This window comes from Pseudomyrmex gracilis, unplaced genomic scaffold (genome assembly GCF_002006095.1).
Source record: "Pseudomyrmex gracilis isolate BER0280 unplaced genomic scaffold, ASM200609v1 scaffold_80, whole genome shotgun sequence".
NCBI classification, from domain to species: Eukaryota; Metazoa; Arthropoda; class Insecta; order Hymenoptera; family Formicidae; genus Pseudomyrmex; species Pseudomyrmex gracilis.
Window position 1 is genome coordinate 2,525 of NW_018020664.1, and position 27,838 is coordinate 30,362.

The 27,838-nt window shown below is 37.0% G+C and overlaps 6 protein-coding genes across 6 annotated transcripts in view; 4 read left to right on the top strand and 2 right to left on the bottom strand.

Annotated features, from left to right (window-relative positions):
- The window catches only part of LOC109855071 (N-acetylneuraminate lyase-like), a 3,202-nt gene extending 1,589 nt beyond the window's left edge, over positions 1-1,613 (bottom strand). Inside the window, exons 1-3 of the mRNA XM_020428887.1 lie at positions 1,516-1,613; positions 1,343-1,407; positions 84-154 (exon numbers count right to left, since the gene is read on the bottom strand). Of these exons, the coding sequence (XP_020284476.1) occupies positions 84-154; positions 1,343-1,407; positions 1,516-1,521 (142 nt within the window). The 5' untranslated portion in view covers positions 1,522-1,613. The remainder of the gene's footprint in view (positions 1-83; positions 155-1,342; positions 1,408-1,515) is intronic.
- A 311-nt stretch (positions 1,614-1,924) lies between these two features.
- Positions 1,925-7,134, top strand: LOC109855070 (organic solute transporter alpha-like protein). The gene is made up of 6 exons (XM_020428886.1): positions 1,925-3,472; positions 4,372-4,567; positions 4,873-5,104; positions 5,274-5,430; positions 5,542-5,676; positions 5,770-7,134. The coding sequence occupies exons 1-6, from the start codon at positions 3,385-3,387 to the stop codon at positions 5,946-5,948; spliced, it is 987 nt and encodes a 328-aa protein (XP_020284475.1). The 5' UTR covers positions 1,925-3,384; the 3' UTR covers positions 5,949-7,134.
- A 395-nt stretch (positions 7,135-7,529) lies between these two features.
- Positions 7,530-9,760, top strand: LOC109855057 (protein jagged-1-like). The gene is made up of 7 exons (XM_020428872.1): positions 7,530-7,704; positions 7,794-7,897; positions 8,002-8,158; positions 8,342-8,464; positions 8,552-8,682; positions 8,752-9,028; positions 9,175-9,760. Exons 1-7 carry the CDS (start codon positions 7,568-7,570, stop codon positions 9,494-9,496), a joined length of 1,251 nt encoding a protein of 416 aa, XP_020284461.1. The 5' UTR covers positions 7,530-7,567; the 3' UTR covers positions 9,497-9,760.
- A 6,150-nt stretch (positions 9,761-15,910) lies between these two features.
- On the top strand, positions 15,911-17,673 carry LOC109855069 (cuticle protein 65-like). Its single transcript, XM_020428885.1, has 4 exons — positions 15,911-15,977; positions 16,539-16,817; positions 17,068-17,229; positions 17,354-17,673. Exons 1-4 carry the CDS (start codon positions 15,966-15,968, stop codon positions 17,471-17,473), a joined length of 573 nt encoding a protein of 190 aa, XP_020284474.1. The 5' UTR covers positions 15,911-15,965; the 3' UTR covers positions 17,474-17,673.
- A 2,357-nt stretch (positions 17,674-20,030) lies between these two features.
- On the top strand, positions 20,031-22,407 carry LOC109855050 (tetra-peptide repeat homeobox protein 1-like). The gene is made up of 3 exons (XM_020428850.1): positions 20,031-20,135; positions 20,542-20,832; positions 21,797-22,407. The coding sequence occupies exons 1-3, from the start codon at positions 20,124-20,126 to the stop codon at positions 22,076-22,078; spliced, it is 585 nt and encodes a 194-aa protein (XP_020284439.1). The 5' UTR covers positions 20,031-20,123; the 3' UTR covers positions 22,079-22,407.
- Positions 22,408-22,718: 311 nt separating this feature from the next.
- LOC109855049 (MAGE-like protein 2) lies at positions 22,719-25,483 on the bottom strand. The gene is made up of 4 exons (XM_020428849.1): positions 25,421-25,483; positions 24,964-25,134; positions 24,473-24,604; positions 22,719-24,142 (listed from the first exon to the last, which is right to left on the bottom strand). Exons 1-4 carry the CDS (start codon positions 25,439-25,441, stop codon positions 23,840-23,842), a joined length of 627 nt encoding a protein of 208 aa, XP_020284438.1. The 5' UTR covers positions 25,442-25,483; the 3' UTR covers positions 22,719-23,839.
- Positions 25,484-27,838: the final 2,355 nt, after the last annotated feature.

Genomic DNA, 27,838 nt, shown 5'->3' on the forward strand with positions numbered 1-27,838 from the left:
ATATATATTATCGCTTTAAATTAAATTTTCGTGTATTAAAATTAACTTGTGTAATCGGACATAAAATTGCTGATGTCACTCACCAAGAATGCCCTTGACTCCCTTCTCAGCTAAATAAGTTGCATATTTTGGTATAGCGTTCAAGTTGAGAGATCTGTCGAATTATAATATTTTTTAGCATTTATATATATACGTTACAGTAAAAGCGTAAAATTTAACAAATGCATAATAAATACACTTACTGTTCAATGTATGCAATTTACGTACAATTTTAGCAAATGTATCAAATTAAAATTACAAGAGTGACATAAATAAAACTAACAATAAATTGACGATCATTGAGAGCCTCACGCTGGATGTTCGTGCGATCGCGCTGGAAAGCGAGATATTTCAGGTTCGACTTCTGGCCGATGTTTTTTCGCAATATTTTAAAATTATACACAGAGCGATATATGGGTATATTTATCACATATTATGAGATGCAATTATAGCATTCTATATAAATTTTTAAGAATTAAAATTTTAATTCAAATTTTTTACGTGTAATATTTGTTCACACAAAGAAATATAAATATACATATATTCATTTCGCAACAAACATCCAGCGTAAGATTCTCAATGATCGTCAATTTATTAGTTTCAAACTTTTGGAGCCAAATCTCTTAATTAATTGTTGTGACATAAATAAACTACTATTTTTGGCAAATATATTCATTTACTAGACAATTTGTATGTATTTATAACTGTTTTTTTTATGCTCTCCCAAAATAAAAATAACAAAATGTGAAAGTGTGGTAAGTATCAAGGCCGAAAATATATTGAAGGTTCTCCACTACACTGTTCTTTGTAGTGTGTGATACACATCTGCTAGCAAAAGTGATTATTTAAATTGATGCATTGACATTTTCGTTTATTCATATACTCTTACTAAAAAATCAGATGTGAAGACGTGTTCATCTGGTAAGTAGTAAAAGTTTAAATTTCTCATTGCTTGTGTGTAAATATGTACATTTACGTATCAAGGTTGGTAGGTGCATACATTGACTAGTGAGTGTATATACTTCTTGAATTCACATCTTATCTGTGATATATGTATACACTTACTGATAAAAGTTAATAAACAAAGTAGTTTATTTAAGAAACTTCGGTGTACAAATATATTACTGAGAAGCGTGTCAAAAATTCTGGAGGAGGAGTAAATTTTCAATTTATTCGAAAATGACTCCAGAAATAATGTCCTATTGGTCAGCGATTTTTAATGTTGAAAATATTAACTTGTTTCTTATCTTTTGTCAATAAGTGTATATTGTATATAGATACAGGTTATGTGTAAATCACTTACCCATCGTCGTGGAAAGGTGTTAACACAGGGACAACAAGACCCCTGTACGTGTATGACATTTGCGCCTAGAGAAAATTAATAATAAATTATAATGAATTTGTGCGCGATAGAATCTGTTTGAAACAGTTTGAACATGCACGATCATTCTTGCAAATATCATTTTGTCTACTTACAGACATATGTTGTGCCAGACAACAACCCAACAAGCAGTATCGCGGTAAACGTCACACTGAAGATAACTGAGATGAGACTTGCGCCGATGAGTCGCGAGAGAACTGATAAGATAAAAATCTCAAGCGAGACGTCCGGAATACACAAACTTCAAGCAATAAAACACTTGAATAAGACCAATCGTAGTTACAATTGTTATCTCGCATTAGTCAAAGAATGCTATTGGTCACTTCGCTCAAGTCTCACTCGCCGCGAAATTTTGACCATTTCACTCAGACCGAGGCTAATAGCCTATAGATCGATTAATAATGTTTATGAGTTCATTGCGAATTGCTCCCGGAGCGATTATCACTTGGGTAAATCAAGCAATTTGATTGGTCAATTTGTCAAATTGACGTTTCGGCAACGATTCAACCCGTAATCCTATCGAAAACGCTATATTTGGAATCTTGTGAATTAATTCGAAACGAAACCGCGGGAACGAGCGGTGAACTTGTCCTACATACGCAGCGACCAATGTCGCTGAGTTGCATACGGTATATTCGAAACAGTCGTATATCGTTTGAGAATTATGCGGCATTATTGAAAAATCATACATATGAGTAAATTTTTTTTGTTTTTAAAATTTTTGTTCCACAAATTATATGTAGTTGTCAGAAATTTATTTGATTTTTATTTGGATGTAAGTGTGATACTCTTTCTTAAATATAATTCAATAGTTTGTTTTTCGTTTATCTGTCATTGTGTTCGCATATCTCGCTGCGACTCTTTTGCAAAAATGAGTGCGAATGTGAAAATAGGCTAATCGTAGTCTCATCAATCGTAGCTCGAGGTTGTATGAGACAGAAGTGGAAACTTAATGAAATATTAATGAGACAGAAGAAACGACGATCTTTAACAATTCTCCGGCGAGAAGCTGAGCCAATTTATCTCTCACCTATATTATTTTATGTCAGAATTGTAGTTCCGATATCTTTTATGCAAAATACATCGTGCGCGCGCAGTTAAACTCGCCGCGCACGTATGTGTGTGTGTGTGTGTGTGATTTTGGCTCGCCAAAAAACTTGGTTATTTAAAACCAACCTTGGCTATTCTAACGTAAATTTTATTAATAAAATTACTTATACAAAGTAAAAGACAACATTACACGTGTCAATCAAATAGATTTCTCAGCGTCTTAATTGAAGCTTTTAATTAGCTCTTTTCAAACGAGCGATGCGCCGTACGTAATAAGTGACGTAATATTTTTTTAAAATAGTTGATCAATTTAGCATTCAGCTTATGCAATTTTCTCCAAGTAACCGTGACGTTTCTGGCACCGACTTACTTTCTCTCACTCGCTTTTGTTTCGTTTTCTTTTTTATTTTTTATTGAGTTTTTTTCGTATCGTTTAGATAAGTAATTTATCGAATGACTTTTTCTTTTGTCAAAATTTTTACTTCAATATTTTTGCGTCATTACGTATCACATTTTTCGTCAAATTACTCTAATGCGTAACGCGTCTATGTTCTCCGGATAATGTGTTAGATATTTACATTCCGAGACAATGAGACAAAATTTAATATAAAAAATAATCGTCCGCATTTATCGAAAACAATTTCTTTTTTTTCCATCTTTTCTCGAACGACAGTAATTACAACACCGCATTTTCATGCCGACATGGAAAAGTGGGGACTGACTCTCACCGCTCGAGCGACGGCGGCGAAACGTCTTTCGCGAACTCACTCGTGTGACTGCAAACTACGTAAACGTATCGATTTCGCAACTTCTACGCGAACGATCGCATATTAGCGAATAATTGTGAGCGTTGTACAATTAAAAGTTCTTTGAAATCTTTTATTTGTTTTATATTCAGTGAAAAGTCGACGATTATGGATAGCACTGTGGAGAACTTCGTTGAAATTCACTCTATTTGCGACTCGAATTATTATGTACCTTCGGCCATTCAGCTCGTAGAAAGTGAGTAGACAACTCCTTTATGTAAGACGAGAAGAAAACGTTATTATTATGGGAATAAAACGTTAAAAAAGGAAATAAAAAAAAAGATGATTTAAGTGCAACGTAAAATCCGTTTTATTAACAATATTGTTCCAAAGGAAATTAATCAATGTTTCTTACGAGACTTAATGATCTTTTTTTTGTACACAAGATATACTAAATAAAATATAAAATATATTATTAAAATACTGTTGTTCACATTTCTATTCTCTTATCAGTATTATAAATGTATTATTATTTATTTACAAATAAGAAAGCGACTCAAAACTCTAATTTTGCAAGAAACAACTACGTGTAAAAGTTCAACAAGCGTTTGATCTGAAGATAAATAAAATAACGCAACGCGAAAAAACGTACTCGTGCGAACTACGTAAATGTGTGACTTTACAGAAACGATTGCAAACAAAAACTTTATTTTTAGATAATGTTTTCTTCCGATACTTACTACATATTTCTAATTATATATTTTAAAAGAAATTCTATCAATATTGTACATGCGATAAGATTACACAAATTGAATGATGAGAATCATCAGTTAAGAGAATTACGATGAATGATGATTCTGAGATTTCGAAGATTGTAAATCTTTGGAGTAGTCTATTGTCTGAATGCCTACTTATCTGCGGAACAGATAAGATATGAAGATATATAACAATTATGTCACTGAAAAATGACTTTTCTTGAGAAGTATTTATATAATTATTTAATAATAATTATTAAAATGTTTACAGTTTATATAATATATTTAAAGATATATCTATATAATATATTTATAATATATTTACGTGAAAGTTGAAAGAAAGAGTTAGTTTTTTCTCTTATTAAAAAATACTTACTTCGCTTTTCTTTCTTTTTTGCAGATTTAAATGAGTTCGCGATCGGATTGCTAAGCGTTGGATCGATACTCTCGATCCTCACATTCTACTTGGCTGTCGATACCTGTCATAATGTTTTGTCCCAAAAAGATTCGAGATTCTTTAAATCAAACGTTATCATGATCATGTCGGTTTATCCGGTAGCGAGTGTTTGCAGTTTTACAGCAATTGCGATACCGAGGTAAGAAAGAAAGAGAGAGAGAGAGAGAGATAAAATCTGTTAAAATTGTTGTGTGTTTTTCACAACAATTTTTGTTTCGACAGACAATGACAGATTTTATTAAATCAATTTTATTAATCAATTTAAAAAATTTAATTTTTTATATTCAATAAACGACACACACGTACATCCTATGTTTTGGCTGACATCTGTCCTCTGTTTCAAAAAAAAAAAAAAAAAAATTATTTGACGTAATTGACTAACGAGTAATGTATATAGTTTTATTAATCAGTAATCATTGTGTACCTCTTATCGACTTTTGATAGGGGCCAGTTATTGTCGGAAGCGGTAACGCAGATGTTTTTAACAACCGCTCTTTATCGGTTGTACCACCTTCTGCTGGACGTCGGTCGGCGTAAGATCAACGAAACGCCCACGCTGATATTACGAGTCGGCCCTTGTTGCTGTTGGCCCTGTTTACCGTTCCCGGATGTTCGGATGACCGACTCCCATCTGTCCTGGTTGAAAATCTTGATCTTGCAGCTCCCAATAGTCCAGGCAAGAGATTTCTCTCTCTCTCTCTCTCTCTCTCTCTCTCATTGTTTTCCTCACGCGCTGATTTTACAATCGCTATATTAAAAAAAAAAAAAAAAAAAAAAAAAAACAAACAAACAAAATAACACTCTTGGCGAGCACAAATCTAAATTGGAGCACGTACTTTTTTCAGGGCCTTCTATTCTGCATATTCCTCTTCATGGCGGCCGAGAACACGACACTCGCTGACCAATATATGATCTACTTTCAACCGATCATGGTGACCAGCATATTGTTGGGAATATACAGTCTGACGGTTGCCACGAAAACGTTGCACAAAGTAGCTCCGGGTAATGAAGCGCGCGAGTAAAATCGATTATTCATCGATTCTACCTTCGACTAAATTGTGCCGCATCTAATTATGCAAACAATACGTCGTAATGCATAAGTTTCCGTTTCAGAGGCCAAATTGCATTTTAAAACGCTGGTGTTACAATTGGTGCTCCTGTTCTCGAAGCTGCAGTTGGGTATCATCAGAAGTCTGTCGAGTCTGTTTCCGTGCAATCCTCCAATTTCACCGGCGGTTTACGCCAACGGTAATAATACACGTATATATATTCGCGTGCAATTACATTACCACATTTCCAATTGTTATTAATCTTCTCGCTCTTTCTCTCTCGCGCTTTCAGTGACGTTTAACGCTTTGATGCTACTCGAAATGTTGCTGCTGTGCTACGTCGCTCGACGTATATATTACGTTGATTTGGATAAGAATCAAGAATCGGACGCCGCGACGGATCAAACGAGAACTTCGACGGATAATTCGGCAAACGGCGCCAACAAGCAACTTCCCTCGACGATAGCGTAGTTAATATGAGACGCGTGAGAGAACGGCACTGGCACTTTGTCATATACGTATTTGTGTCTAAGCGATGTTTTGTAAATAGTATTGAAAAATGACACACAAAATTGACGCGCACGTTTCGAAATCTTCGCAGCGCAAGATTGTCGAAAGCATCTCCTCGTTCCGACGATGTTAGTGAACTAACGAACATTGTGTTTTTTTTCGAAATTTCGAAAGGAATAAGTACAAAATATTGATAACTCGCAGCTCAAAATTGAATTAAGTAAAACAAATTGGCAATAGAGCAGCGACGCGGTTATTGGTGCGTAAAAAAAATGTTGGTTATTAAAAAACAAATGTTAAACCAAGGTTAAATACAACTTTTTAAGCAATGATAACGGTTCGGAAATTGAATACAAGTAATAAATCGGCAATGGAGCCGACGCGGTTATTTGGCGCGCGCATAAACCTTATCATTTATTAAAAAGCAAATGTCGGGCCGCGTTAAATACAAATTAAACCAGTGATAACGGCTCGGACGTACAAATTCGATACAACAGTTATCGCGCGCCAATAAATAACCGCGCGTTGATTCTAACTGTCAATTTATCGCTTGTATTCGATAAACAATAAAATTTGCGTTTTTTTTCGAAAAAGACTGTGAAGAAACAGATGTGTCGATTTTAAAAGAGATTAGTATCTTATACTCATTGCGGATATTATTATGTGAGATTTCTCATTTTTAAGCAATTAATAAGTGTTTAATTAAAAGTGATAATTCTTTTTGCGCAGGTGCGATTGAAAACTACTACAGTAGTATCGATCGCGAATCCGAGAGGCAAAACGTAAATCACAAATCGAAAAGACATTTACGCGGTCTGTTGCGCGCGTAGCAAACGATCAAGTAGGTACATGTAAAAAGAATCCTATGATCTTACACAATGATGGTGTCCGTTTTTTTATGAGTCATCACCGAACCGACGTGCATGTACCATAAATAATATGCGGTGTTAATGTATATATATATATATGCGAATGCGACTAATTATACAATAACAATATGTTTGAGATTTCCGAAGTTAGTTTATAAGTTTTTAGGCCGAGGACTTTAGTCTGTAATTTGTTTAATTATTGTAAAAAGAAAAAAAAACACACAATCGAGAGTTTGTACATAAAAAAACAATAACAATAAAAAAAATGTTCAATTGAGCACACGATAAAATCGCAAAATCACTTTTTCAATGTTATTTTCTATGTTATTTGTTTTTTTATAAGTCTTTAATCAGAATGAAAGAAAAAACCCCAATGAGAACTTTTTGTAAATGTTGGTCAGAGAGAACTTCGAAATTTTTTGTTTTTTCTCGAGAATATCTCGAGGAGACGTTTCTAGAGAAATTTCTTGAAGAATTTCCTTCTTCTTCTTCTTCTTCTCTTCCGCTTTCAAAGTGCATTGAACCCGAGTGACAAACTCTCTACAATGAATCAACTAAAAAGTCTGAAATGTACCGAGCGAACGTACGGATTCCTCGCGCACATGAGCGCGCGGTGAAAAGTGTGCCGTGACCTCGAACAAACTCCCGTTATCCTAGGCTACGTCATGAACATCTTTATCCTCACAGTCTTAACTCGGACGACGAACCGAGATGATGATCGGACTGTTGCTCTTTGTCATTCTTCCGTATCAACTCGCGCAACCGGACGCAAACAACAATGGACTAATTGGACTCGTCGCGACTCTAAGTTTTTCCGTGCTGCCCATCGGAATCGCCGTTAGCACCAGGTGCGTGTGTATCATACACTTCTGTTGTATAACTCCGCTATTGTATATGTTTTATTTTACTTTTTTGTATTTAATTTTGTCTCACTCAGATATGTTCCAAAATGGAAGAAGCAAGCGTGCGAAATACCAGCGTCCCAACATCCCAACTCGCACTACGTCTGCGACGAAGCTGGCGAAGTGAAATGTTTGCCAGGTATAAAACCACGTCACTTATACGCGAAGTCTGGACTCTATGCGTGTATATTGTAGTTGCAAAAACTTCTGTTATTTTTATTATTATTCAATTATTATTTATAGGATGGACCGGAGATCTTTGCGACGTGCCGATTTGCCGCAAGGGTTGCGATCCTCTGCAGGGCTACTGTCGACGACCGGGAGAGTGCCGTTGCAAACTTGGTTTCTACGGCGATCTGTGCGACAAGTGCGTGGCTCTACCTGGATGTCAGCACGGAAGGTCTGATCTCGATTGATTATTATATCGTACATGACACTGCGCGCAATCAAGATGATACGTCCAAGAAGAGACGATGTATATATATGTGTCTATATTGTTTTTTGCGCGCAAGCAAAAATTTCTTATCTGTCTAAGTATGTACGCGATAATGAAGATTTCGAGTAAACTCCCATGATTTTTCAGATGTAACGTAAGCTTCGAGTGCTCCTGCGATCCCGGTTGGAAGGGCATGTTCTGCTCCGAACCGATCTGCGCTTCCGATTGTCTACCCAATCAGGGTTACTGCGAAAAACCCGGCGAGTGCAGGTGTCGATTGCAGCTTCTTATACTTATGAAAGAGACAGAATTACGGTCAGAAAACAAGGAGAATATCACAGAATTCTCTTCTTTCAGATGTCGATTGGGTTGGCAGGGATCTAAGTGCAAGCAGTGCGCGGTGCTGCCGGGTTGCGCCCACGGGACCTGCCAAGGACCTCTGGAGTGTCGATGCAACCCGGGTTGGACTGGATTACTTTGTCAAACACGTAAGTCTCTATTTTCTCAGGAAAGATTTAAAAAACTCTTTTTCTGTACGTAATATACGCGTGTTTCAGCGATATGCGCGCAAGGATGCAGCCGGGAGCACGGCGGCTGCAAACGACCGGGTACGTGCAGATGCCGCGTCGGTTGGACGGGACCGAATTGCACCGAGTGCGTGCCGTATCCCGGCTGCGTTCACGGTTCGTGCAAACGGCCGTGGGAATGCAGATGCGAGCCCGGCTGGGCGGGCGATCTCTGCAACGAGAAACTCACCTACTGCGAGGAGCATCCCAACACTTGCCGAAACAATGCCACCTGCATCAGCATGAGTCCCGAGGACGGCAATTATAGGTAAAAGTAAAACAATTTAACTTTTTAATTTTCAAATTTTTGTAGTTTTATTTTTTATATATTTTTTAAAAAATTTTTTACATCAATAATATGTTACTTTCTGCAATTATTATATTATAAAAAGAACGTGCAAATGCGCCTTGCAGATGCATCTGTCCCCTGGGCTACATGGGTCGACAGTGTCAGATAAAAACGATGGTACCGTCGACGGATCTGGTGCCGCCGATTCCCGACACGGAATTGTCGCAGCAGATTCAAAATCTTGCGAATAAAACGGAAGGATCTTCGAACGAGGACAAAACTGGAGAAGAATCTACCAACGAGAAAGAGCAAACCGCGGAACCGCTCGGACCCATAGTGATCACGGACCCGCCGATGACCATCGCAGATTCGGCTGCGACCGCGGGAAAATGGCCGACGGAAATGACCACGGAATCGAACGAAGGAGACGACGAGAATGAGACATAAAATGAAACAATTTTCTGACACAGTTCTCTATTTTTCTTTTTTTTTGCTCTCTCTCTATTTATTTTACTTCTTTATTTATTTATTTATTTATTTACCCCAAGTTGCATGTTTTCTACGTAACTTATAAAATATTTGAATAAAAGATAATTTTGTATATTATTACTGACTGATAAAACAAAATTATCTTTGTCCATTAAGTTATATAATCGATGTATAACATGTATACACACACTTTTGCGAAATATATGCGTATAAAAAAATATATAATATATTTACGTAAAATATATATGTATTTATTTTAAATCAAACGAATCGCGGCAGCGCGGAACAGAACCAAAAATAAATCGCGAAACACGGAGCACATTTTGTTAAATCGGGATTTTATCATCTGAAACACACGCGGTTTTTCGTGAACACCGCGCTTAGTTCGTGCGCGCAAAACGCTCAGTTTGCGCGGCGCTCGAGGACAAATGTAAAACGCGCGCCGTAACCACTCTCAGACTTTCCTCTGGATCTGTGGTACGTAAATATAACGTATACTCGCTCTCAAAGTTACGCTCCAACGATCACACGTCTGACTCGATCTCCCCCGATCGTATATATGTACCGTTTTCATGAATATACGCCGGCTCCGCGAGAGATCGACTTCTCTCACATAACAGACCGTAATCAACAGAGTTACAAGCATCGCTTATGTAACTTAACGATCGCGTTCACCCTTTGTCTCGAATAAAAGGAATTGAAAAAATGCGTGTGGAAAGTGAGATTATGTATCATATATCACTCACACACACACACACACACACACGCGAGACAAAATTTAAAACCGAACTTATAATGTTGCTAAATATTCGAGCAATTCTTTAATTAATAAACTAGAAGTTTTACGACGCGGAGATCTAAGTGAATTTATTTATTATCCTGCTTTTTCTCCGCATTCCTCGTTTGCGTGCAAAAGCGAGATATCGCGCGAAGTTTTGTTACGCAATTTTATTTTATAGGCTGATTTTTTTTCACACCACCGTCACCGACGTATTTGAAAACGTACGCAGTAAAAAAAAAAAATGATAATTTTAACATTTTTTGCACGTTCCAGGAGGTTCACTCTAAATTTTACGTTAAAATAACTCATTCGTTGTGTGAGTCACTTATTGACAAACTAGTAAAGTCAAATACTTGACACAATACTTTACATTTATATTTGTTATTTTGACTGTAAGCGTGATGTAAAAATAACATAAAATAATTAAAACTACACAAAACAATAGTTACAGTAACTCGTAAGAAATGTTAATAAAACATTTTAGTTTGTACAATGTGGTCAAAGATTTTTTTAATTTTTTTAGTATGTTAAATTAACTTTGAGACATCTAGATTAATTGAAATCATTGTGTTAAAAGCGCTTAAACAATATTCCATTTTTAAATGACATGCAAAAAATGTTAATTTGTGAAGTTAACATAAATTTAACACGTGAAAAGATTAAAAAAATAATAACATATCAGTATTATAATTAATTTTACATTGAAGTAATAATAAACGTAAAACGTCGTAACACAAGAAAAGTTCTACATTTTGACGCACCATTTTTTACTGTGTAAAGTGAAAGAAAAAACAGTCTTTTTTGATTCGCGCGTTTAGCGACTAGAACAACAAAACGGTAACAAAGAGAGGAATTAATCTCGCTCGAGACTTTTGAACGGTACTTGTTACACTTGCATCGATGTTCGGAATTGCGATATATCGGAAAGTTCCGACGAGAGACCCTGCCTCTTACAATATTACACGCCTTCGCGCGCGCGCGCGTGTGTGTTGCAAAGATTATACGTATAGCAATGATTAACCAACGCAGTTGCTTCTTAAGTGCACCCTTCACCGAATTCCATGCAGATGCAGTTGATAAAATGTAACGCGGGAAACGATCGGACGAGAAAAACGCTACATGCGCTAGTTGAACTCTTCGAGAAGTAAACTCGAAAAAAACTGTCGAATAAAATTCAAGTGTCAACTTTTCACAAGTAATGCAAAAATATACAATATACAAGCGGTAATACAAATGTTTATGTAACTAACGTAAAAGAGTATATTAAGATAAGTATATTAAGATAAGTTTAATTATATATATAATATTAGTCTTTACTTTTATATATATCTTATTTATTTTTTATGTATTTATTTGCTTATTTCTTTTTGTTCTAATTAGAGTTAGGAGATCGAGTACGAATAAATGATACACATACATAATATATATATACATATATGTGTATATTTATATAGAATATATTTCAAAACTCTACGCTTGTATAAAAATTCTTGAGAAATCGCAAACGCGAAATTAAAACGTCAATAGTCGTGGCACAGAACTTGTAACAAGTCTCTTTCGTGTGAAAATCGTAACAAATAGCCTGATTGCAACAGAGCATGTATAACTCACGTATCACTTATGAAAGGTTAATAACATAACTATCGCACATTTGAAATAAACAGTTTGTACGCCGTTTGTAAAACAAATAACGATTATTGTTTTAGACAAGATAACTTTATTGTATGTGAGATACAAAGGAAAATTGAACTTGCGAGCAAAAATATGAGAAAGAAGAGAAATAAAGACAAAGAGAGAGAGAGTTAATTATTGACGCTCGCAATTCATCGCAAAAAAAATCCTCTGTCACGGTTGATGGCGGAAATTAATGCGCCGATTTATCTCGATCTTTTGCGGCATGTGACCTTGCTAATGTTTCTTGCGATCTTGCGACATGATCTATCTGAGATCTTGCGACAATCTCACTCAATTCTTCTACCAACACGCGCGTTTGCCTCTTAATAGCGAAACATACTCGATAAAGCGCGGGTCAATAGCTTCGTCGCTTGTTTCAGGTCTACTAGAATGTATATTTATGCGGTCATTGTTATGACATGATCGTTTCACACGTGTTGTCCGCGGTCGGAACGTACCTTACGTAAGAGAGAAAGAGAGAAATGTAACGTGTATGTGTGTTTTTTTTTTCGTGCGAAGAAAAAATCATTGGCTTCAGTTTATCAATGAGAAAGAAATTTGATTTTATCACGAACTTAAAAGTGCTTCGTCGTTCACGATGCATTCAATTTAACATACTTGTCTTGTTCGCGACGAAAAAGACGCCACGAGGAAGATAAAATACGTTCTGTCGCGCGTTCGGCAGTAACCCTAACCACGCCCCGGTTCTCGGAGAGACCTTGCAAAGAATGCGCGACACCGTTGCAGTTGCATCACTACAGGCCGAGTGTAACGACGCGTGCATGCATTACATTTCACCTCGGGAGACAAAGAAATATCATCGGGAGAGGGTAAAAACGGAAGAAAAAGAAGAGACCTGACGATTTTAACGAATTATATATGCGCGTGAAAGATAAATAAAGACAAAAATAACAACAAGACGCGCGGTGTCAAGATTGAAACAAACTGCGGAACCTAAAGAGAGATTTTTGATCCCGCCGATCAATTTTCGTCGGAAACTCTCGCAAAGTTGTACGTATTTTCTCTTGAAAAATTAATTTAAAAAAACAAAAAACCAAAAAAAAACAAAAAAACAATTGCAATCATCATACGAGATGCACACAAGTTCTATCGCCGTAACTCTCACTTTCTGGCGACCGGCCAGTGAAAACTGCAATCGTACCGCACTTATATCAAGATTTGCATCTTACGTAAGCGCGCTTACAGGATCGAGTCTGGTCACGTCGTTTGTTACGTTGTGCTTACGTGTTATATCGAACTGATTACCGAAAATAATGTGCTTACGCACAATTCCGTCTTGGAATTCGGGTCGGAATTTATCTGAAGGCGAACCGTCGTAAGGCGGTTTCGTATTTAGAAATCTCGTTGATTTCAAACAAACACAAGTTTAAACATCGTTTGCAGATTTTATTTTTATCTCGAAGTAAAATCTTACGAGAAAGAGAGAAATCTTTGACGAATTCGAAAAAATCAACAAAACTTCGTAAGATACAGTCGAGGAAGATCAAAAATTCACAATGTTTGCGATTTCTACTGTAAAGATCGGTTTTTTTTTTTTTTTTTTTAAGTTGTCTTTTATATCGTCGCCGATTCTTGCGCAGCCTGGCACTGAAAAAAAAAAGAACAAAAAACAATTATTGACGTAATTTATATCTTGTTAGAAAATCCTGCGCGCACACACAAGTCTCTGATCTCTTGTACACGTATGACTCATAATTATCACCGCGGCAAATTCTTTTTGAGGCTCGAGCGAGCGCGCAACGAGTTCGCAACACGGTTGCTTGCACTTTCATAATGCACGTATATATATATATATGCAGATTACATACGTAAGTGCACGCGAGTTGTATTCCCTCATCGATCTCGCGATCCCCCGATACTAATCTGCGAACTTGATCGAGCAACGAACGACGACGACGACGACAACGACGACGACGAATTGATCTCGTGATATAAGAATGAACCGTAAAATTAAACGCCACGTAATAAGCTCCCGACAAAACGAACGATTTGTTCTAGAACAAGTTCTTATTATCGTTAAGACAGATTTTCTCGTTTACTTTCTTTTTTGTTTTATTACTTTATCGGGGAAATAAAGAATATCTTATTTAATTTCTCGATATGACGCTGCAAGAACAAGGCGTTGCCGACAGGACAGGGGCGAATTGCGTAATACATCGAGCGCGAGATATCGCGATTAAAAAGAGAACCGGCTGGCCGGAAGTAATGCTCGGGAGGTGTGTCACACACATATGCTCGCGAGATCGGTTCTCTGACGCGGTTTTCGCCGCGCGAGCGCAAACGGATCCACGCGCGCCGAGAGCAGCGCAAGTCGCCAAGAATGTCGAAAAGCCGGCTTTTTCTGGTTTCACGCGTGGATGGATTTTGCGCGCGTTGTGAGAGAAAAAGGCCGCTTGATGCAATTTGTTTTCAAGCTTCGTGTGTGTGTGTATGTGTCGTCGACATACGCAAATGACAATACAACAATCAGGGATCGACTTGGAGAATCGAAAATTATGTTAAATATCTCTAAATGGGTATGAGAAGCGCGCGTTTCTCTCGATCGAGTTTTTTGATTGTCTCGCACTCTTCGGAACTCGGCCGAAACACAAAGAGCGAATTCGAAACGTCTGAAACGGCTAAAGGCGCACAACACGCGAGAGATTGTCGAGGTTCGCGATTACGTTCCGCTACAAATTAAGTATGCGATCATTCATTCATCGATCTCTCGCGAACAAAAGTTGAGTAATTACCTCGCGCTGAGTATAAAAAAAACTCGATCCTTTTCCCGAGCGTCGTGTGCGTCTTTATCATTGTTGCGTGCAATAATAAATAATACGACGATTTATTTTCTTGTCGTTGGTCGAACGTGTCAGGAATACAATTATTTTGACAGCCGGAAAATGAAACGAATGATTAATAACTCAATTTCTCATCTCTCGAAAACTACAAGTACGCTCTGACACAAAGTATTGTATATTATTACGAAGGTCCGTAAAAAATATATATATACACTGTATATCGTAACATAGAGTGTATATATTTTTTATATATAAAATATGTGTGCGCGCACGTGATAAGTTATTACGTGTGTTCGTTAACGTTCGTTGTATAAGCTTTTCTTTCAACTTTTCCCACAGTTAAAAAAAAATGACGATTTTTGACAATGTCTCGAAGGAAAAACAAGTCGGTCTAGTGTTCAACTGCTGTCGACGCAATGCTGGATTATTGCGTTGTGCCAAGACAAGTATATCTTGAACATTTCACGGTTTTGTCGTGACTCTTTTTTCGAATCTCAAAACACGCTTGCGCGTTTATGTAATATTCTTCTCTCTTTCTCTCTCTCTCTCTCTCTCTCTCTCTCTCTCTCTCATATTTCTATTAATAAAGCGTGTGATCACTGGCGCTAAAACCTGGAGACACCTTTTACACACATGTGTCGCAATGTTTCTCCGCTATATTTAAACCGCAGGACACACCAACTTACGCGCGTAAGACGTGCATCGAGGTAGATCTCTCGGCGGCGGTTGGATGAATGATCTCGTTAAATGATCTAGTTGCATCGAAATGTGTGTTGTCCTCACTACATATCTATGTCTCATTCCTATCTGCATAAAAGTGGCCGAGCGAACATTCCATTTACTTAACTCGCAGGCTCGCGCACGTTTAGCACGTTATACAATCGTTGCACATTATGTATTTAATATATATATATATATATATATATATGTATGTATATGTATATATATATATACATATAAGTATGTACGTGTTGTATCTATACGCTGGTAAATAGTTTTAGATCCTAGGTAGGAGTGGCTAAAGACAGGCTGTTCATTTCCCTTACCACTTGGCGGGGCGCAGGGTGCGCGAAATGAAAGTCAATTTCCTATATAAAGGGTGGTTTTCCAGCCCGAGCGACAGAAATCGATCTATTTTACTCGCGCACGAGAGTCAAAGTAAATTTTCAACATGAGAGTTCTGGTATGTGTTTCACACACACACACACACACACACACACACTTCCGATCTAATTTTATATGACACGGAAAAAAAAAACATCCGAGATCCGTTCGAGATCTGTTCACTGTGTACTTCGATTTTACAATACTCGATCGCGTAATGCACAGAGATCGAGATCTGTATATAACTGTCTAATTTGATCTCTCTTTTGACGAGAAAAAATCCAGTGAACACATTTTAGAAATGAAAGGAATAGTTTCCTTATAAAAAAATGTGTGACAATTCTCAAATTAAACACACACACACACGCGGCTGTTAATTTATTTCGATCCGTGAATTTCGGTCAATCTGTTTTCTCTAAGTTACGTTACAAAATCGTTCGAAGGTGATGTTTGAGTCGGTGAAACATTGTTTAAACTTTGTTTGATTATTTTGCGATAATTGATGTTTATTCGATAATTTCTTGATTTATTCGCGTTTGTCAGCGTAAGATTGTCAGATTTGTTTATCGTCTTTGCAGAGAAAGAGAGGATATATTGTTTTGGGATTGGTTGTTTCATTGTCGCGTCGTTGTTTTTGCAGATCTGCCTGGTGCTGATTTCGGCGGCGTTCGCGACCGAAGAGAAGACGGTCAAGAAGCGCGGTTTGTATGGTTCTCTCGGAGACTACGGCAGTTACGGCGGTTACGGTGGTTATGGCAGTTATGGCGGTTATGGAGGTTACAGCAGTTACGGTGGTGGCCATGCGGCGGTCGCTATCGTAGAGAAGCCCACTCTCGCAATCGCGGTCCAGGAGAAGCACGTCCCTGTTCCCGTCGCGGTCCCGCATCCAGTTCCAGTTGACCGTCCCTATCCTGTTAAGGTACGATATTTTTATTTTTAAAGATCAATTTTTTTATTATCCCGAAACATGGGTTTAGCACCACCTGTTAATTGGTTACATTGTTCTTGGTTCTTACAGTTCATTTTTGTTTTGCTTAAATAATCTTTTACTCGCGTGATTTATTGAAGCAATTTTGATGAACAATATCGGTGAAATAAGTATATAATTTATTTAAAAAAAAAAAAAAAAAACACAAATGAAATCTCGTATCCGAATTCTTTGTTTTCAGGTCCCAGTTGCTGTTCCGCACCCGGTTCCGGTAGCCGTCCCGGTGCCACAGCCTTATCCAGTGGTCCACACCAAGACGGTCGCGGTTCCCGTAGAGAAGCCAGTGCCAGTCCCGGTTCCGGTTAAAGTGACAGTTCCCGCCCCGTACCCCGTACCCGTCAATGTAAAATATTAAATATACAAATTTATTATATTAGTTTTAAATATACATAAACAAACAAAATTCTGTACACACACACATATGTAATTAATCATGTAATTAATTAATTACGCTGTTTTCTTTTCAGGTGGCGGTCCCTCACGCAGTGCCAGTCGCGGTTCCACACCCAGTTCCAGTCGCGGTCCCGCATCCTGTCGTCGTCAAAGAAACGGTTCCCGTTTATGTTAAGGCTCACGGTCACTATTAGATGAATTATTTCTTCACACAATGAAAATGCCCATATCACCTCCCCCTCTCCCCCCCCCCAGCTCCGTCCTGACACTTTCATTCCCGTCTTAAAAAATCTAAATCTCGTTCACGACGAACGTGCTCGATTGAAACAAATTTTTTTTTTCGTCGTGTAGTACTTTTTGAATTAACGAAATAAATCACTTTTGTAAATGTTTTCATAAAAAAAAGCCTATTGTCTATTGTTTTTTCGTCGCCACTTTTTTACCCCATTTTTTTCCAGGAAAAATGAAAAAAAGAAAAAAATACTATTCTTTTACGACACGTTTATTTCTTATAGTGCGCAAGTAATCATTGAACACGTAATACGATACAAATGTAGTTAGGTTTGACTAGCTGAATGATTTGCGATCAGATACGCAACGCCAAAATTGTGTAGGAACAACGCTCGCGAGTTTCAACAAACTTTTGGAAATTGGATCTTAAGTATGTGAAAGCAGCGTGAAACTTGTATACTTAAACCAAATAATGTTGCGTTCGATGCGAAATGCGTGAGCGCGCATACACACACATCCGCACACAGACATATCGGCGAAGAAAGAACGTGTAATAATTCGCGAGACAACGAGACAACACGTGAAACGTGGAATTTTCGGCGATTTGATCGCGCCAGTCCGACGCTCGCGTTTACGTAATCGATGCACGAAGTAATCATACACATCACTTGTAAAGCACAAGGTAGCAACCGATAGCCGGTTTCCGGTGTGCGCAAATTCGCGAATATACATTCAAAAATTGCCGATTTAAATGATTTGCTGAATGCGTATTCTTATCAGATACACTTGAAAAGTGCTCAATGACGTAATTGCTATTGTTGCAATAATGTAATAATATAATATAACAATAACATCGTATCATAATTGGATTTCGTTGTAATTTTAATTGCGTGCGGAGCGCCAAATTTTACAGATCAAAAAACTTTACACGTTTATGTTGAAAAAGTGTGTGTGGGTATACAATGACTCTGAACAAATGTCACGAAAGTGACGGTGACTCTGACAAATGTCACATGCAAATTCGAATTATTTGTCTTTATAATGCACGGGCTGTCGTTTTTCTGTTTTTTCGTTAAGAAAAAACCTCGTGCGGTTTAACGCTTAATTTTAAAACGCGAGTTTGAATAAAAACGCGCGGACAGTATCTTCAGAAGATTCGATTAATTAATATATATGTATATACAGAAAGCGAGAGAAAAAGATAAAAAATCAGACGGCGCCTGATGAGTTTATATTTAATTATGCGCGATCGCGACGGTTTGTCGACCGGTGAGAAATTCAAAGGATGCGTTTTAAAACGACCTTGCATGCCATGATTTCGACGCCATCGGAGACTGCTCACAAAGTGGTCTACATTTTTTCGTGATGATTAAGCATCGAGGATTCCCCACGAATAATATATATTACTTTTTTCGACAATAAAACGAATATAAATTTATATCTTGAGAGAGTTGTTTTTATCTTGTTAAATCTCTTTTTCAATATGCATTCAAATGTGTTTTTGAGAAATTATAGCAAACATATTTTACGTGAATCGCGTGTATTCTTTATCTATCGGAATGTCAGAGAATTATAAATTAAACAAGATAGCGTTCCTCGTCCTTTTTGGGACCGAGAGAACAGGTGAAGCCAATTAACGAACGGTAAAATTATGCAAAGTTATCCGAAAAAAGATCGAGTCAGACTGAACTGTCAGACTGAACTTGTAAAAGAAAGCAAAAACATTGTCTGATTTCAAGAAATTCGCACAACTGTTAGCAGATCGCAAAAAATACAGAAAAAAAAAAACGACGACGTTTGTCTCTAACATCTTGCAAGTATATATTTGTAATATGTTACAAAAATAGTTAATTCTAATAATTAAGTATCACAATACATATAGTAATGTAAAAAATATAAAATAATATATAAAATAATAAATACAATTATATGTAAAATACACGTGAGTTTATACAAAGTAGAGTACGTCATATAATTAATATTAATAAGTGTTGTGTAATAAATGATCAAATATATAACTTTTGTTCTACATATTAAATCTGCGCAATTGATTAACACAATTATTTATTAAGTTTTTAAGATTTTGTTTGTTTGTTTTTTTTTTTTTTTTTTTTTTTTTTTTTTTTGTTATTTTTTACCACATGTAAATCAATATGTGACCCACGGACTCTCTCTGTTATCGAGATACGCAATCGTGTCTCTTTCGCGCCAAATTTATGCGCAACGACGAAACAAATTGCACGCATCCAGATGATATACAGTTTCCCGTTTCTGTCGCACACGCGCAAAATGTTGGCTTAAACAATGAATTTCGTTTGCGCTTCAAGGTGGACACGCATTTGCGCAAGACTTGCGCGAGCTTGCCCGGCCGTTTGCGAGCGACAAGAAGAGCGCGCGCCGCGTGAATTTTTCGGAGATCCCCTACTTGCGGGGCCCAGTTTCGGTTTCATTTCACTTAACCGCGTTTCGACAGCAGACCCACCGGTTGCCCACCACTTCACTCTTCTTGCCGTCTCTCCTTGAAGATTCATCGTATAAAAGCAGTGGGATTTTCATCGTATTCATCAGTCGCAACCACAACAAACCCGAAAACTGCAACTCGTGCACAACATTATGAACGCCAAGGTATATAATCGAGACGCAACACAGAGTTCTCTTCATTACAAAGTAACCGAAAGTTTTTTGTGTGACCGAGTTGCTCGCAAACAAAAAAAAAATCGAAAACAAATTTCATGAACTTCGAGCGAAGCTAATTGGGAAAGAAGTTAATCTTCCTTTTCGCCGAATCTTCCGTGTAAAGTCGTTACGTTTATTTTATTATTATTATTTTTTTTGATAATTGCACTCTTTTAAAAGCGTTCAAGTACATTCTTAAGCAATAGGAGCAAAGTATATCAGATTCATTCTCTCGCGTGTTCTTTAATTATTAAAATTACGGCCAATTAAATAGTTAAAAGGGAAGAGAGAAACAGAACGGAACGGTAAGAGAACCGATCGATGCAGACAGTGTTTTTTTTTTCTGGATTTGCAGGTAGTCGTGTTGTTCGCCCTGGTGGCTCTCGCTTTCGCCGAAGAGACGAAAACTGACGGGACGCAAAAGGTGGAGAACGCGAAGAAGGACAAGCGAGGTTTGTACGGCTCCCTCGGCTACGGCATTGGCGGTCTGAGCTACGGTTACGGCCTTGGCGGGCTGAGCTCGTACTCGGCACTTCCGATTGGCCTGAGCCACGGAGTCTCCACCGTTCTAACGAAAGAAGTGGCCGTGCCCGTGCCCCAACCAGTTGCCGTGCCCGTTGAGAAACATGTTCCGGTCCCGGTTAAGGTAATCCGATATATACTTGCCGTACGCGTCATTCCGATTCTCGTACAGTTCAAGAGTAGTACAGTATAATGCGCACACAATTACGCGCACGAACACGTTGTCGTCGTCGTCGTCGTCGTCGTCATCGTCGTCGACAGACTCGACTACTTGACGACGAGCAATTGGGACAGTTGTTTTCAACTATTTTACTGTAGCCTATCAGCATCGCGTGCTCTCGTGGAAAAAGAGGCGACATGTTTTTCCGTCAATCGATTTGAAAGCCGCAATTAGAAGAAAGCGAAGCGATTAATCAAATGAGAGACTTGCAGAGCGCGAACTGGTGGCCACTCTCGCGTCAGTAGTTATTTACTCTAGCTACTTCTGCAAATCGATTTCTCACGGTGATACGCAGATATTAGTATTGTAGCGCTCGCGATAATTTTAACGAGGTAAATGAAGCCACGCACACACACGCGCGCGCGCGTTTTTTCTCTGGTAATTCATGACGTCTTTCGACATTGAGTAATAAATCGAGCACGGTCGAGTTGCTTAGACGTCCGCTTATGCAGAATGGAAGTTGCACAATCCAAGTTCGAGCCCCGATAGCAATTATTCGTGTCGGCCGTAACAAGTAACGAGAGCACATGGATTTAAAAAAAACAGTGTCTTTAATGCGCAGAAGAGTCTAAAGTTCATTTTCTTTGTTGAACGGTCTCGAGATATATTTTAAAACAATGTGGAAAAGAGTTGACGATTAAATTGAAGAAATCAGCTAATATCCCGATAATTATATTTACAAACGAGCAATGAACGCGCGCGCAAGAACAGGTGTCTTCAATGCGCAAGAGTCTGGAGTCATTTTTTGTTAAACAAGAGAATGAGAATTTTGAAATATTCTGAGACGAAAAATGAAAAAAAAGTTTCATCAAATTGAAGAAATCGATCGGTATCCTAACTTTTTTCGTTCTTTGTTTTCGTTCTTCAGGTACCATACGCCGTGCCCGTCGACCGTCCGTACCCCGTTCAGGTGCCTAAACCCTACCCAGTCGAAGTCACCAAACACGTCCCCATCCCGGTAGATCGCCCCGTGCCCGTTCCCTACAGTGTTCCGGTGAAAGTGCCGATTCCCGCTCCGTATGCCGTCAAAGTGCCACAGCCTGTTGCCGTTCCCGTCGTCAAGCACGTGCCGGTTCCCATCGCCCAGCCGCTCATCTACAGTAAAATTCCTTCGAGCTTCGGATACATCGGAGGTTACAGCGGTTGGTAAATCGGCGATCTCGTGAAATTCTGTGAGCTTTACTCCTCTAATGTCAACGGAGCAGAGCACTTATTTATAACCGGATTGCACAGATCTTACCATAGATCGCCCGAAATTTCGGGAAAAGATCTCAGGAAACCTACTACGTTGATACACTTCGTTTTACTTTGTTTTTATATATATCGATGACAAAACGAACTTTTAGAATTTTGTGGATGTTTTGAGACTCCCTTCTGAATTTTCTTTTCTTGATATGAGAGAAAGTGCACGTGTTTTCTAAACAAAACAAAAAAAAAAAAAAAAAACGAATAATCTCTCCTGATCTTACGGAGAAAATTTAGAAGACACTATTCTGCGAGCAAATCGAGTGGTTTCGATCATGCACACACATACACTCACACACGTATTGGCGTGTAACCACTTAAATAATATTCTACGTAAATAAATTTTTCTATCTTGTAAGATATTTTGTAATTTGCACTAAAATTATTCAATATCGAAATAAATGATTTTCTTATAAAGATTGCGTTTTATTTTTATATTTACTCTCTCTCTCTCTCTCTCTCATTAATACTATTAATAATATAGTATGAAAAGAAAACGCTATTACATATAAATGGTTTATTTATTGTAACATATAACATGTACTATGCATTACAAAAATATTGTAACATTTAAAAACAACCAAAACTCAAAACATGAAACAACAAAAACAAAAACTCAACATCTTTCGAAATATACGTTAGTTGCCTGTCCATATGTGTATAAAAAAATACATAAATTATCTTGAATTTTTTTAATTAACCTCAAGATCAATTTTGATTTGTTGTTTTAACAGAAATAACAGCATCTTAATCTCAGCATTGTGCTACAGTCTTCTTCCTGTTATAAGTTTTTGTTATTAATATTTTTGGTCTAACTATATTTGACGTTAAATTAAAAAAATACCATATGTTTTATAAGAATAAATTATTTATGTATTATGTATGTATACAGAGTGTTTCCACAAAAACTGAATGTTGCAAATAGAATTACATAAAATTTACGTAAAATTTAGACCAACAATTTTTTTAAATTTTTATATTTCACGAATAACATCCAGAATATTGCGAGTTAAAATCTGATTTATGTATCGAGATGGCCTCATCTTTATGCGTTCTATCTCCATTACATATTTCACAATATATCCCGGTTATATTATTATTCATCGCGAATTTCAAAACATATAAATCACTTTTTGTGATTTCTTTACGTAAAATATGCAAGTTTATTTGTAACATATTTAGCATAGAAACAGCCTCTGTGTGTGTACATATAAAGTTTACCACAATACGTTCTTCAAAACGACATATTTCACAGTTTATAAAAAAAAATAAAAAATTGCTAAAATCTACTGTTTTAAATGTAACTTTATACATACATGTATATATATATACATATATATATACTTACCTCTTTCTACTATTTGTCTCTAAATGTACGTAATTGATAAAGACAGTACTTTAAAAGTGAAATTTATCTTTACCGTAATTTACATATCGACTCATCAATCAACTGCAAGTGGAATAAATCGAGCTTTCAAAAAAAGCATTATGTAAACTGCTCTTGCTTGAATTATTTCATCATTTCGTTTTCAAAGTAGCCGTCTCGAACGTATTTACATCGTATGCTTAATAACTTACTTCACTTCTCGATTCACTTTTCCTTTTAATCTTTTACGAGAAAGACCTCGCGCTGCCATAACAAACCGTACCTGTCGCATTTCGAAAGTTAATGATCCGCCGAGTAATCAGGCTGAGAAGACTGGTAATGGGCCTGGTCGTCGCCTTGATGCTGATTGTAGGCTTCGTGGCCTTGAACATTGACGGTGTAAGCACTGTATCTGGATGACGCGTCGTGACCGACATGATCGCCATTAGATCCAATGGGAATATGACCGCCGCCCTCGTGATCCGATTGCGGGATCGGGATCGTCTTCGGCACCGGGATAAACACCGGTTTGGTCAAGGTGACAGTATGCGGCACCGGCACGGGATGCGGAATAGGCACTGGTTTAGATATCAAGAACGGCACCTAAAGCAAATATAATTACCCTATAATTATTCTTTATAGGAGTCATTAGATATAATATTACGTTTCGAACGCAGAGAAAAACTAGTAATAAAATTTATTACAAATTAACCAATATAGATAATGTTATCTACTTAGAAAACCTTTCTAACGCATAAAAAGCTCAATTTTTTATCCAATTCTGTGTTATTTTAAATTTTATAAAACGGTTTTAAATAAACATTAATAATAAAACATGCAGAGTACTTATAGATTTACATATTACACAATAAAAAATGTTTTTGCTAAAACTATTAGTAAAGTTGAAAATTTGTTCTGTTTAACAATGAATACCTGCTGTTGCAATTGTATCGGAACCGGCTTCTCAAACGGCACTGGCACGTGCTGCGGTACTTTCACTATTTGCGGTACCGGAACGGCCACGGGATGTTTTACCGGCACCGGAAATGGAATATGATGGGGAACCTGGAGAAAGGAATCAAAATCGATCCGATACGGATGAAAAGTTTTGTATTTCGCGCATTTCTCTACTGACGAGAGAAATTATATTTCAGAATAAATTTTATTCTTCTCCCAGAAAGGATACAGTATAGTTTTATAATAAACACACAATAGTTTTATAAATAAATTTTTTTTTATTTACAGACAAATGTGTTTAAATAAACTAGAAGATATAAAGAATAAAAGTATTTTACAAATATACAAGTATGTCGCACAAAGTTATGAGTTACGATCATATGCGCGTGCGCGGTCATTATCCTCGATCGTTAACGGTTTTAAGTTTTCATTTTTTTTTGTTTTTTTTTTTTCGTAAGATCGCTCACCTTAACGGGATACGGCACTGGAACTTTAATGGCTACCGTCTTGGTGACCTTGATGACCTTGGTCGGCACTTCGCTCAGATGTACCGACTGCGAGATGAGCTTGGGCTCTTCAAGACCGTGACCTTGGTGAAACGAAGGCCTCGCCATGACTGTTGCAAGTGCAAAGAAAATCTGCAAAGACAAACATCGTGAGAAAATGTAACAAGTTTCTTATTAAAACAAAAACAAAAAAATACTTTTTGATGTAATATTATTTACAGTTTTGCGAGCAAAAATTTTTTTCAATTCTCAAAGGAGAACAGAATTGATTGAACTTGTCGCGAATTTGCGGGGCAACATTTTCGAAAACGCGGCAAAATCTCGAAATTTTTGTCGTTCGCAAAAAAAAAACGAAAAAATTAATCCGCAAGATACTTTCGACGCGGAAACGAGACGAAGAGAAACGGTGAAAACTTACAACTTGCAATACGATCCTCATCTTGTGGTCTCGGAGAGTGAGATTAGATAGTTTTTCAATGAGGCAAGCTGCATCGACTATTGTGGAATCGTCTATACCGTGGCTTATATACGAAGACCTTCACCAACTTTAGAGTGTCAGTTCACCACGAAGAAAGCACTCACTCTCTTTCCGACCGATCTCTTTCGCTCGCAATCTCTTTCTCTCTCTTTCTCTCTGTTTTTTTATAATTGTCCTTTTTTTGCGATTTATCTCGCGTTGTTGCAGGTTCGATGACCCGGGCAAACGAGAAGTTCCGATAGACGCGATACAAAAAAGAAAAGATATCCGCAAGAAACTCCGGATAAGGATTGAAATTGAGAATGACAGTCGTAACAAGGCATATCCTTGCCGATTAAAAAGACGTGCAACAGTTTATGACATATTTCACAAAAAATAAATACAGGTACTATTTAGAAGCAGTTAAATCTACGCTAATTTTACACACATTATATGTGTATATTACATTGGTGGTGGTGTGTATGTATTGTGTGTGTGTCAATTAATAATACATGTTGTATTATTATAACAATATTGTTGTCAATTTCTGTAGAATCAAATATCTATCTCTATTGCATACTTTCTAATTCAGTATTTGGTTAAATAGAGAAAAAAGAGAGAAAATAAATGTGTAATTATAATAATTTTAGTTCAGTTGATAATTAATTTGTTTTCTCCAAAAAATTATTTATTTGACACTCAACGTTTGTTATAAATACAAAATTTATAACCGAGATCAATTACGGAGACGCGCGCAAACAGTTACTTATAAGAGTATTGCACGGTTCGTTAGATAATCTTTTCCGGATGTGGGAAGAAAGGAACAAACTTGCACATACGAACTAACAATTTCTAACGGAGATCGTATACCAATTTCCGGTGTGCATAAATGTAAAGTTTAAATGTGTGGTTCGCGGGGAGTAAAACGTTTGGTAAAATGCGGAGGAAAGTGAAAGGATTACCATTGAAAGGAACTTCAAAATATAATAAGAGACTTCGCGATCTTATTCAGTTTGGCTGCAAATTTGTTGTACAAACATACGTTTAGAAATTTGTTTTTACATAAAAGTACAATTTTTGATTATAAAAAGAATATTTTATTTAATGAACTTTATTTCATTATAAAAGTTTATTAATATGTAATATGTAATTTCTAAAAACGTGATAAAGCACACACATATATCGTATCATATTATCGCAAAGTTATTTTTCAAATATTGCGCGCAAAACAACGTTGCTTTAATTCTCATAAATCTTATCGAGCGAGTGGGATTGCAACTCGCTCGCGATGTATCTCGGTGTTCGTGTTACAACGCTCGGAGAACCGGGCTCGAATCCGCTTCCCACACTTTCGAAGAGAACAAATGATACCTCGCCTCTCTTTACATAGAATTACCATTTCAGGCGTACAGGACAAAAATATAAAATTAGAAAAAGTAGAATATTTGAATTCAGCAGACATTGAAAAAGTTTCGCAAATTTTCACATTACCAGAAACGCAATTACACACGCACATAAACAGAGGAAAGGATTAATTTCAATGAAGTGAAAGTATAAACCTTTTATTTCAGTGACAAGGAATCGACGTTTACTCTGCTCTCATGCATCATGTTTTGAGCCGCTTTTGCAAAAATAATCACTTTTACATCGTCTTCGCGATAAATCAAGTTGTATCTCGCTAAGTGCTCATTTTGTATAAATACAATCAAGAGGTTTTTTGTTAATGAGGAAGGGGAAAAGATTTATTCCGCATTATGCCGAACCGAATCGATTTCTCGATTAACGTATTTCTCTCTCTCTCTCTCTCTCTCTCTCTCGATCTCGACGCTTTCACGTATACACACGCACGTGCAAGCGTTCATCTCGATGCGACGTAATGGATTGAATAACAATTTTATGTTAAAAAGTAATATTCAAAAACTGGGTCAGTTTTTCAGAAGTATATATTGTAATATACAAAAAGAAAACAAGAAAAATCAGAAGAAAATATTAAAGAGATACATTTTGTTTCTTTGTATATATATTAACAAGAAGAATCCGATGTAATAAAAGAATCGATACGTGATTCTGTTTTCCATTTTCATCTCTTTTTTTTTTTAACAAACGAGTCTAACCGGATATGATTAAAATATCACGAGTTTCAAGTCAAGACATCCCACCAAGGTTATGCGAGTAATTTATAACTTTGTAGCGCTTCGCGTAAAAGGTATATAACTCGATCGACTGATTTTAAAAGAACTATTTGACCTTGTTAAATGTCTACATTAAAATTATCTAGATTTGAATATGTCTTATGCAAGTATGCCAATTTTATAATTAAGTATCATCTGCTTTTTTCTTTTCTTCGTTTCTCGATTTTATTTATTTATTTTTTTTTTT